This window comes from Rhinoraja longicauda, chromosome 37 (assembly GCF_053455715.1).
Source record: "Rhinoraja longicauda isolate Sanriku21f chromosome 37, sRhiLon1.1, whole genome shotgun sequence".
Lineage (NCBI taxonomy): Eukaryota > Metazoa > Chordata > Chondrichthyes > Rajiformes > Arhynchobatidae > Rhinoraja > Rhinoraja longicauda.
This window is the reverse complement of record NC_135989.1, coordinates 8606600-8619170: the sequence shown is the minus strand read 5'-3', so window position 1 is coordinate 8619170 and position 12571 is coordinate 8606600. Positions and strand designations below refer to the sequence as shown.

Genomic DNA, 12571 nt, shown 5'->3' with positions numbered 1-12571 from the left:
CATCGCCGACCATTCCAGCCGTTAATTATTGTCAGTGAAGTACAGTACGTATTGTTTAAAAAGACACAAACCCACAATTCAATATAATGCATTTCCCGATGATTATTCCCCGTGAACAACGAGGCCTTCGCTCACTCTGGGTGAAGCGAATACAAACATCAAAGACATTCTTCAATCCCCAGCCCACCCAAACCTGCTGCGTGAAGGCGTCTCAGGGAAGTGCGCAGGCGCGCTGGCGCCAATTGCAGGCCGGTCTTGCGCGTGCTCGCCCCCCGGCGGGATGTGTGTGTGCGCGCATGCGCGCCCCGGGTAGCCGCAGGCGCCAGCGGGATGTGTGTGCGCATGCGCGCCCGGGCTGCCACCGCCGCCGGCGGGATGTGTGTGTGCGCGTGCAGTTGGCGCGCGGAGCGGGCAACGGTTTTTTAACTGCAACAAAGGTAGTTATAATTAAAGGTTAAACTACAAAGAATAAATAACTCAAAGTCCCTCAATGCCCAAGTCGGATTGTCAGAGTCCCCCTGTTCAGTTTCAGCGACTTTACTGGCTGAGGCCGTGCTCGCTCGCGGTCCGGTGGGGTAGCCCTGACAAGAGAGTTTAAGAAATTCCCCCTTGAATTTTATTCAAAGGAATTAATACATGGTCAAAGCACAATTACATTTACTGAGGAATGTGGATCGATGTATTGATGACACATTGTATAACTACTACCTGTTAACTACTGGCTGTTAACAAGTGCTAACAGTGGCAGTTAACAAATCATTTTCGTCTGAGTTGAATAAAGTGATAAACGACTCGAATCTTTCTGCAGTACTCATTAAACCCGAGCTGGAAATTGAAAACCAGGGGAACGCCGTCCCCCTGCATTTCCATCACAGGTCATTACTGGGGGCAATTTGAACTATCGACTAAATTGTAATTTGGAGGAAAACGTCCATCGTCTTCTGTGCCGAGGAGACAGACAGTCACCATAATCTTCATCGGTGACAGTGTTGTCCACAGCTTCCGTTTCGCATTGATCAGGTTTAACTTTTTCAAAAAGGTTTATCAATGAATCCCTACGTCTTAGTCTTAGCTAAGTTGTTGGACTGGGAGGAAGGGGAGAGTGGGTGGGTGTAGCAACAAGAAGCAGCCTTGGTAAAGCTGGGAGATGTCACAGAAAATAGCTACTTTTGTTGACGATAGTGAGAAAATCGTACATAAACTGGAAGTCTTAAACGGGTGATTTCGAGTCTCCTGAGCTTTAGACACCGCAGTTGATTGTAGAGGGGTCTGAATTTTGGTAATTGCGTACAAAGCACAGGGAATAGAGTACAATTGAGTGTTCAGTGCCTTCGATCCACAATGCAGGAGGGGATTGAGCCCCTTGCCTTCTGTAAATCTACCTCCCATGGTCAATGTCAGCACTGGCCCATGCTGTCTTTTGTTTTCAGGAGAGAAGGAGCAAAACTGGGTGAACAAAGGTCTAACTGCTTCGTTTTGTTTCTTCTAGTTGCCTTGAGCTGTGGTGCCTGCATGGCCATTCTATCCCAGGGTACAACATGTTCACCAGGTTTTCAAGTTGATCCAAAAGGCAACAATCAATGTACAGGTGAGTGTTAAATTGTCTTGGGTGACTGCTGTGTGCTTGAGATTAACGTGGGGAAAGCAGTCAGATGAATGATTTTCATGCTTGTATAGGGCGGCACGGTGGCGCAGCGGTAGAGTTTTCTGCCTTGCGGCGCCGGAGACCTGGGTTCGATCCTGACCTCGTATTTCATATTTGGATCAGCACCTCATATTTCGCCTGGGCAGCTTGCAGCCCAGTAGTATGAACATTGACTTCTCCAACTTTAGATAGTTCCTTTGACCCTCTCTTCCCCTCCACCTTCCCAAATCTCCCACTGTCTTCCTGTCTCCACCTATATCCTTCCATTGTCGCAGCATCTGCAGTTATTTTCTTACACTGACTATGGGTACTATCAGTACGGAGTTTGTACCTTCTCTCCGTGACCTTATCACACTCCAAAGATGTACAGGTTTGGTAAATGTAATAATTGTGCCTAGTGAGTATAGGAGAATGTTAATGCGCGGGGATCCCTGGACGGCGCGGACCCGGTGGGCTGAAAGGGCCTGTTTCTTTAAACTAAAGGCCGCGCTGTATCTCTAAACTAAAATATGGTCGTACGTGTGTGCTTCTAATGTTTCTACTTAAGTGTACATGATTTGTTAAACTAAGATCTTATAGTGTCGTGGTTACCTGTGTTTAAAATGAAGCAGATGACACGGAGAATTCTTCAAGAAGTTAAAAGCCTTTATTTGCAAACAACGGCTGGAACAGTCAGGATGTCAACCATCTGACTGCCCACTTAGTACATCGGGCAGCCTCTTTTTATAGGATTCTTCCAGCCTTATCTTCGTTACCTTATCTCCTACTCGTACTCCTTTTTTTACCGTCATTCATCTTTTTGCAGTCACCCTGTCTACCTGGACACTATTAAACTCCCAAGTACCACCCCATACCACCCCACTCATTGATGAATGTCTGTATCCCTTCACATTTCACCTTTTACCCCACCACCATTAAACTCCCAAGTACCACCCCGTACCACCCCACTCATTCCAACTCGTATGTTTCTTCTCCTTGCTCCACCATTACTTTTGACAGGGAGCAGGGGTAGGTAAAGGCTAAAGGGTAGGTAAAGGCTAAAATCAAAGGAATCTTGTCGAGTGCCGCTCTCCTCGTTCCACCATTACTTATCGTTTGACAGGGGGCAGGGGTAGGTAAAGGCTAAGGGGTAGGTAAAGGCTAAAAGTAAAGGAATCTCGCCGCCTGAGCAGTTACAGACACGTGTCAAGGGTAAGGAATGTCTAGAGCAGTGGTTCCCAACCTGTGGGTCGCGACCCCAAACGGGGTCGCGACACCAATGCCATGGGGTCGTTAAATGATTTTGAGCTGATATGAATATTATATAAAACACGGTGAAATGCATATTAAGATAGTTATATAAATTCATACTATGAAACTAAATGTAACAGTTCCCTAAGTCACTCAACACAACGTGTTGTCACTCAAGCCAGTATTGAACATGTTTGGTTTCTGTTTTGTCTTGGTCGCGCCACCGCTGTCGCTCCTCCCACTTACCTAGTGTTGTACGCGCGCTTGCAGTGACACGTAGTTAGTTTTGTTCGAGTGATTCTTAACCCTTTAAAAATGAGTGTAAGAAAGAGAAAGTACAGTGATGATTTCTTGAAATGGGGATTCACTGACATAGTTAATGCAGGTGTGGAAAGACCACAGTGTGTAGTATGTTTGGAAGTTCTTGCTCATGAGTCTATGAAACCAGCTAAACTTCAAAGACATCTCGAAACTAAGCACCCTGATTTGAAAGATAAAAGTATTGACTTTTTTAAAGCAAAAGTTGTTGGTGTCAAAAGCCGCCGGCTTGATAGCAGTGGATTATTTCAAAACAAAAATGTAGCCGCCATTGAAGCTTCATACACGGTTGCATTAAGAATAGCACGTGCTAAAAAGCCACACACAATAGCTGAGAATCTTATTTTTCCATGCACCAAAGATATTGTACGTCTCATGATCGGTCCTGAAGCGGTAAATAAATTATCGCTTCTATCCGTGTCAAACAATACGGTAAAACGAAGGATAACAGATATGTCCGAGGATATTTTATGCCAAATTATTCAAGAATTAAAAGAAACTCCAACTGGGCTGTTCAGCATACAGCTTGATGAAACTACTGATGTGACAAACTTTGCACAACTTCTTGTGTATGTTCGTTATTATAAAAATGAAAAAATTAAAGAAGAATTCTTGTGTTGTAAGCCTCTGCAAACTTCAACTACTGCTGCTGATATTTTTGATTTAATTGATGATTTCTTTAATGAACATTCAATTGAATGGAAGAAATTATGCGGAGTTTGTACTGACGGGGCACCTGCAATGCTCGGCTGTAAGTCTGGCTTCCAATCGTTGGTTAAAAAAGTGACTCCAGAAGTAATTGGGACTCACTGCATGATTCATCGACAAGTATTAGCTACCAAGACGTTACCTGAACCATTGAAAGAAGTGCTTAACCGAGTGATTAAAGCAGTAAATGTCGTTAAATCAAGGCCACTTGCAACACGGCTCTTCAAAGTTTTATGTGAGGATTTGGGATCAACGCAGAGGTAAGATGGCTCTCGAAAGGAAAGGCGTTGAAGAGATTTTTTGAATTAAGAGGAGAGCTTCAAATATTTCTCGATTCTCAAAATGCAAGCGAATATGAATCATTGTTGACGGATGAATTTACGTTGTGCAAATTGGCATACCTGGTCGACATTTTTGAGATATTTAATAGTGTTAATACAGGATTACAGGGTAAGGAAAGTACGATAATATCTTTGTCTGAAAACATATCGTCTTTCAAAATGAAATTGGAACTCTGGATCACCAAAATTAACCATAAGAAATTATACATGTTCCCAACACTTGTCCAATTTGTTGAAGAAGCGGCAAATGAAATTAACATCGATGACTTATATAGCTTGATACAAGAGCATTTGGAAATTCTTACTGTTCGATTAAGAAGTTATTTTCCTGATGAATGTTGCAAATCTTTCTCCCTTACAATCAACCCATTCAATGCCAATGTATCTAATATCCCTGAAGCAGCAGAAGAAGAGTTCATCGACTTAAAAAACAATTTTGAAGCTAAATCATGGTTTGGTGAATTGCAACTACAAGAATTTTGGGCAAAAAGTTTCCAAAAATTCCCAGTAATATCAGAAATCGCGATAAGGAATTTATTGCCCTTCCCAACAACTTACTTATGTGAAGCAGCATTCTCCCAACTTCTCATCCTTAAAAACAAATACCGAAATAAATTAAATCTGGAAGACGACTTGAGGTGTGCCATATCGACAACGGAGCCCAGGATAGAATTGCTAGCTAAAAAACTGCAATACCAGCCGTCTCATTAAAGTCAGTTCATAAACATATTTTACATAACGGTGGAAATTTGTGTGTTCGAACAATTTTGAATTGATTTGCAATTAATTAATGTTTGTAGGAGCTTTGGAATTTTTTATGAATAAATAATCTATAATTCAATAATCGCAATATATGGCAGTTTGTTGTACAAAAACCGAATGTATATACAAGATATTTTAAGGGTTGGGGTCGCTTCATGATTGCTTGTTCTAAAATGGGTCGCTATATTTGAAAGGTTGGGAACCACTGGTCTAGAGTGCCTTAATTAGTTACAGGGAGGCACAAATGCCCAAGTAGTTGCAAACCTTATCTAGAGCGCCTTAATTAGTTACAGAGAGGCGAAAATGCCCAAGTAGTAACAATGTATAAAATAGTACCGTAACAAAGTCTAATGTATAAAATAATATCGTATTATCTCCCATAATAGCAGCGGGAGTAGACTATTCGGTCCCTCGTTGCTGCTTGCCTGTTCAATGAGATGTGTATGTGTATAAATTTGCCCATTGAGTGTTCATTGGTTCGAACTAAGATCGTACAGTAGACCATTCGGTCCCTCATTGCTGCTTGCCCATTCCATGAGTTCCTTTTACCAAAGAGCCACTTCCCCGCACTAACACCACACCCCTTGATTGCCTCATTGTCCAAATGTATATCTATCTTGACACGTCAACGCTGATCGTTGAAGATATCATCGCTGCATCCACCCTGTTAGAACCATGCACACATCAGTGAGATATTTTGCACATATCCGTTGCTGCTTAATCTTTTCTCAGGCAGCAGCCCCTCGGCCAGCAGTCAGTCAGTGAACCTTTGCGGCGGCCCTGTTGTAAGGAGACCCTTCCTCAGGTACATAGACTAGACCCACACATGATATTCCAGCTCTGTCTCATCAGGGCCTTTTGTAATTGGAGCAAGACACCTTTACACTTCTAGATTAGGAGTTAGGAATAAGAAAATTATGTTGCAGCTCTATAAGACTTTGGATACTCTGCTTTTGGAGTACTGCATACCCCATTACAGAAAGGATGTGGAGGCTTTGGAGAGGGTGCAGAAGAAATTTACCAGAATTGCTGATGAGATTAGAGGGTATTAGCTACAAGGAGACTTTGGATAAACATGGCTTTTTAGTTTTAGTTTTAGTCTACTTTTAGTGATACAGCGTGGAAACAGGCCCTTTCGGCCCAAATTGTCCACGCCGACCAGCGATCCCCGCACATTGACACTATCCTCTACCCACTCGGGACAATTTTTACCTACAAACCTGTGCGTCTTTGGAGTGTGGGAGGAAACCGGAGATCTCGGAGAAAACCCACACAGGTCACGGGGAGAATGTACAAACTCCGCACCCCTCAGGGCAGCTTTGAGCTGGCGGTGGATGCGCTCCACCAGGTCGTTCGCCTGCGGATGGTACGCAGTGGTGCGTGCAGGTTAACCCCCAGTAGCTGAGCCATGGCTGACCACAGTTCTGAGGTGAATTGCAGCCCTCAGTCGGACGTGATGTCGAGCGGCACCCCAAATCTGGCAATCCAGTGTGCCGCCCACGCACGGGCACAAGTAGAGGCAGAAGTGTCCGGCAGTGGAACTGCTTCTGGCTACCGCATGAAACGGTCGACCACAGTCAGGAGGTAGGTGAAGCCCCGAGAAGGCGGCAGCGGCCCCACGATGTCCACGTGGATGTGGTCGAACCGCTGTCGAGGGACGATGAACTCCTGGAGCGGCGCTCGCACATGCCGCTGTACTTTGGCAGTTTGGCATGGGATGCAGGTGCCCAATGCCCAACCTGTTTACGTAACCCGTGCCACACGAAAAGGGAAGCCACGAGGGTTGTCGTCGCCCCGAATGGAAGGGTGGGCCAGCCTATGGAGCACCTTGCGCCGCCAGGCAACTGGAACGATGGGGCGCGGCTGCCCGGTGGATACATCGCACAGCAGTGTTGCGCCCCCAGCGCCACAGGGAACGTCCTCCAACCGCAGGCCCGAAATGGCGGTACGATAGGTTGACATCTCACCGTCTGTGGACTGGGCGGCCGCCAGGGCTGAGTAGTCGATGCCATCGGCCACGTGCAGGAGGGCATGGACCGCAGGTCGAGACAAGGCGTCGGCCACTCTGTTATCTCTGCCCCCGATGAAACGGATGGAGGTAGTGTACTCTGAAACGTAAGCCAACTGCCGCTGCTGGCGAGCTGACCATTGGTCTGACACCTTCTGAGGGGCTTGTGTTCAGTGTACGAGATGAAGGTCCGCCCCTCGAGGAAGTAGCGGAAATGGCAGACTGCAAGGGAAAGGGCAAGGAGCAAGGCACTGTAGTTCCGCTGTGCGCCGCGGAGGTGCCTGCTGAAGAAAGCGAGAGGCTTCCAACACCCATCAATCCGCTGTTCGAGAACCGCCACATCCGAAGCGTGGACCGTCAGGCTGGTTGGTGCATCCGCCCGTGGGTGCACGAGCATCGTGCCGTAGCCAGGGCGTCCTTGGCCTGTTGAAACGCCGCCACTGCATTGTGTCCATTCGACCTCCTTGCGCTTGCCCGCCATGAGGTGGAACACCGGGCGCATGATCCGGGCTGCAGACGGCACAAATCGGTAGTAAACTCCTGGAGGCCCTTCACGGTGGTTGGGTGTGGAAACAGGCGCACCGCGTCCACCTTGTCCGGGAGCGACAGCGCCCCATGCGGGGTCATGGTGGCCCAGGAGATTGATGGACGTCACCCCGAAATGGCATTTGGCGATGTTGATGGCCAGCTCATGATCGCTGAGGCGCTGGCATATCTGGCGGAGATGGGTAGCATGCTCCTGTCTCGAGCGGCTTGCCACCAAAATGTCATCGAGGTACACGAACACAAAGTCCTGGCCACGGCACACACAGTCCATAAGCCGCTGAAAAGCTTGCGCAGTGTTCTTAAGTCCAAACGACATACGGAGGAATTCGAAAAGGCCAAATGGCGTCACGATGGCCGTCTTTGGGACGTCGTCTGGGTGGACGGGAATCTGATTGTAGCCGGATCCAGATCGACCTTGGAAAATACCGTGGCCCCAGCCAGGTGTGCGTTAAAGTCCTGAATGTGGGGGACCGGATACCTGTCAGCGATGGTAACATTGTTAAGCCGACGGTAGTCACCGCAAGGGCGCCAGCCACCGTCTACCTTGGGGACCATATGGAGCGGGGGCGCCCACGGGCTGTCTGAGTGGCGCACAATACCCAGAAACTCCTCCCGAGCGAGACAGAGCTTGTCCGGTGGAAGATGGCGCGCCCAAGCGTGCAGGGGTGGGCCAGTGGTGGGAATGTGATGCTCCACCCCGTGCTTCGGGGCGGAGGAATGGAACCGGGGGTCGAGGATTTCGGGGAACTCAGCCAGAACGTAGCGTCCACGGACGACGGGCCCATCAGGTAGCACGACCGGGTCGCCCATGCGGAGGGAAACTGGCTGCAAGGTGACGGAGTGCACCAAACGCTGCCGCTTGACGTCCACGAGTAGGGAATGTGCCCGTAGAAAGTCCGCACCCAGCAGCGGCTGGCACACATCCGCAATAACGAATGGCCATGAGAAGCGGCCCTCTCCCAAGTTAAGGGAGAGCGTGCGCACCCCATACGAGCGGATTGGAGTCCTGTTTGCTGCAGCGAGGAGGTGGCCGCGTTTACCACTGCGGAGGTCAGTATTGGAAGGGGGAAGGACGCTCACCTCAGCCCCTGTGTCCACAAGGAAATGAGCCCCAGTGCGACGATCCCACGCAAACACGCGATGAATCTGGCCGGCCGCCGAAGCAATCACTGACGGCCAGCCCCTGCGTTTCCCGGGAACGAACAGGGCTGCCGACATTGATGGGCAGAAAGGCCCCACCGCCGGTGAAAGTAGCACCAGCCCCCTCTGCTGGCGTCTGTGGAAACGGGTGACTGTGCGGGCCGATCCGACCACCAGCGACCTCCGGTGGCGTGCGGAGGAACTGCAGGCAGGCTGCGCGGGAAAGACGTGCTGCCGGCCGGGTGTGCTGCTGCTGCAGCCGGGTCCCATCGCGAAGGACGTCGAGGAGCGGTGGAGATGCGGGCGATCGAGGACCCTACCTGCGGATCGTCGGAGGGACTTCCAGCGCGTCGAGGGCCAGCTGGCGGGCCATCCAGAGATCATTGGCTCGCTCGCCCACCGCCTGCATGTCGGAGAACGGGCCGTTGAGGAGCTGCTGGCGCAGATCGGACGGCAGCTACATCAGGTAGGAATGTTTAAATAACAAGCAGGGCTCGTGGTCGCCCAGCAGCGCTAACATGTCGCCCAGTAGTACCGACGGGCGGCGGTCACCCAGGCCCGGTATCCACAGGATCTGGGTCGCCCGCTCGGCCTCGCTGAGGCTGAACTGCCGCAGAAGAAAGGCCTTGAGGCCCTCATACTTATCGCTCGCCGGGGGGGGGGGGCGCGGAGGAAGGGTCGGACACATCGCGAGGTGGCCTGGTCGAGGGCGCCGATAACATAAAAGTACTTTGTGGCGTCGGCAGTTATGCCCCGCAGTGCGAACTGCGCCTCGGCCTGGTCAAACCAGAAGTCAGGGTCGTCGGTCCACAGGGGAGGCAGCTTCAACGCCACGGCGTGGAGAGCGGTGCGGTCGGCAGGGTCCACGGGGTGGGGTCCGGCAGGGTCCAGAGGCAGCTGACCGGCAGGGCCGTGTACGGCAGGTTGAGGAGCGGTCGGGTCCATCGCGACTTGCGATGAAATGTCGAGGGTCACCAGTGTAGTGGGTCTGGACGCAGCAGGAATCAAGGAAGACGCCAGGTAAGGATCAACAGTAACTTTAATGTAATAATAATAATGCATTACATTTATATAGCGCTTTCCAAACACTCAAAGACGCTTTACAGCACCAGAACATCCACTCTCTTCAGTCTCGCACGAGAGTAAACTCCAGCCCCTTCAGGCAAACCCCGTAGCTCCAGACCCTCCCCAGCCCTGTCCACTCAGTGCCGAAGGGGATGACCCAGGGAGTGGCCTAATCCCCGGGCACCGCCACAACCCTATTATCTCCGTAAGATATCAACTGACGTGTTGAACAAAGACACTCTCAGAGTAAGATCTTGTACAACTTAGTCTTTATTTTTAAGTTTTTATTACTTTAGTTTAGCTTATTGTCACATTTACTGAGGTGCAGTGGAAAGCTTTTGTTGCATGCTAATTAGTACCCAAGTCACCTACACATGTTGGCACATAATTAATATGCAATAAAGGCACATTTAATTCACTGTTTCAACTAATTACTTAGTACACTAAATCACAAGACTCGCAGCTTGGATTTAAATACTCCCTATGCGAGGTGGACTGGTCAGACTTACATCGATGGTGGTTGTCATTTTCCCCCTCCCCCTCATCCCCCCCCTCCCTCATCCCCCCCCTCCCTCATCCCCCCCCCTCCCTCATCCCCCCCCCTCCCTCATCCCCCCCCCTCCCTCATCCCCCCCCCTCCCTCATCCCCCCCCTCCCTCATCCCCCCCCTCCCTCATCCCCCCCCTCCCTCATCCCCCCCTCCCTCATCCCCCCTCCCCCCTCATCATCCCCCCCCCCTCACCCCCCCCTCCCTCCCTCCACAAATACTCCAGTATTTTGTGTCGGAAAATAACTGCAGATGCTGGTACAAATCGAAGGTACCTGAGCGAGTGGTTTTCGGACTTTGCAAACCTGGGTACAGCTGGCCGCTTTCCTTAATGGTTGGTTTTTGTTCCAGTACGGGGGTTGGAGTCCTTGTTGAGTTTGGTCCAACAGTTTCTTCCGCTGTAGTCGCCGGTGGCAAGGCCACTCCCTTTTTCTCCGGTGTGTAAGGAGGGGGGGGGCACTCGCCATACCCGGTGATCAGAGGAAGACCTCGGTGTCCCCCTTCTGGAGGAATGCGTTTGTCGATGGTTTGTTTTTGGTAGGTTGTTCCTTCTCTTTTTCCTTTTCGTCTCTTCGCGATCTGGCTTCCTGAAGCCACAGACGTGCTTCATGGTAGCCCAACTTGTCCTCATCCTTCTTTCTTTTTGTTGCATCTTTGGCAATAGCAGACATTAATTTACAACAATCATCAACAAGTAACTTACCACTAAAATCATACCTTTTTTTCCACATGTTTAAGTACTTACAATTACGCTTACTTTGTATAAACATATATTTCTCATCACCTTCATAACCTTTTGAGTTTGTCGAGCCCATTCTGATTCCCTTCTCGAGACTTACGACTATACGTTTTCCTTGTCAAGTCCAACTTGACTCCGAAGTCCCAGACTTCTTACCTTTGGCAACCCCGTTGCCTGAGTAGTCCAACTACTCTTCTCAATTGTCCTCGACAATTCGGTCTCCGAGGAAGGTAACAAAATACAACTCGACAAAGTCAAAATTACTTAGCTGGGGCCCCACTATCTACGGAACGTTCAATCCCACCTCCGGCGTGTCGGTTGGGCCCCGTCACTCTGCCCCGGCATCCGTAAGGAACCTTAAAATGAGCGCTCTTGATTCCCCTGGAAACCGGCAACAGAGGTATTGGGGCCCCACGTTGGGCGCCAATTATGTTAGAAATTTTCCAACAAATTACTATTACAAAAACGGAGGTACAACTGAACTAACTTTATTGAGAGAGAGAGAGAGAGAGAGAGAGAGTCATACAGAGCACAGGAGTCTGTACGAGTTCCTCTCCCCCCCCCCCCCTGCCGCTAATGCTGCAACACACCTCTTTTATACATTAATTGAAAACCAAAAAGCGTCGAGACAATGGCAACTGATAAGTCCCTCGGGGTAAAAGGAATCAACAGATAGCTGACTGAGCCCTAGGCAGTTTCGGTAAGCGATCTTGCAAAACAACTTCTGGTCGCTCCAGTAATTATCTTATTGGTACAGACACAGACAGAATACACAAGGTAACAAATACATAAATTTTCCATCAATATATTGTCCAGACTGGTCCCTTGAAAACAGGGGACCATGTGATGCATCGCCCAGGAACTGGTCTGACCAGAGTTGGCAGATCCAGGGACGAGTGGACCAGGGATTACGGAGGGAACGGTCTCTGCGGAACGCAGAAAGCGGAGGGGATGGGAAGATGTGGCCATTAGTGGGGTCCCGTTGTAGGTCACGGAAATGTTGGCGGATGATTTGTTGGATACGCTGGCTGATGGGGTGGAAGGTGAGAAAGAGGGGGATTCTGTCCTTGTTACGAATGGGGGGAGGGGTAGCAAGAGCAGAGCTGCGGGATGTAGAAGAGACCCTAGTGAGAGCCTCATCTATAATGGAGGAGCAGAAGCCCCGTTTCCTGAAGAATGAAGACATCTCTGATGCCCTCGTGTGAAACACCTCATCCTGGACGCAGATGCGGCGTAGACGGAGGAATTGGGAGTAGGGGATAGACTTTTTAGAAACATAAAAACATAGAAAATAGGTGCAGGAGTAGGCCATTCGGCCCTTCGAGCCTGCACCGCCATTCAATATGATCATGGCTGATCATCCAGCTCAGTAACCTGTACCTGCCTTCTCTCCATACCCCCTGATCCCTTTAGCCACAAGGGCCACATCTAACTCCCTCTTAAATATAGCCAATGAACTGGCCTCGACTACCTTCTGTGGCAGAGAATTCCACAGATTCACCACTCTCTGTGTGAAGAAATG

At 49.6% G+C, this 12571-nt stretch overlaps 1 protein-coding gene across 1 annotated transcript in view; it reads left to right on the top strand.

Annotated features, from left to right (window-relative positions):
* The first annotated feature begins 334 nt into the window (after window positions 1–334).
* The window catches only part of LOC144610667 (adhesion G protein-coupled receptor E3-like), a 51307-nt gene continuing 39070 nt past the window's right edge, over window positions 335–12571 (top strand). The window contains exons 1-2 of the mRNA XM_078429537.1: window positions 335–437; window positions 1490–1588. Of these exons, the coding sequence (XP_078285663.1) occupies window positions 1513–1588 (76 nt within the window). The 5' untranslated portion in view covers window positions 335–437; window positions 1490–1512. The remainder of the gene's footprint in view (window positions 438–1489; window positions 1589–12571) is intronic.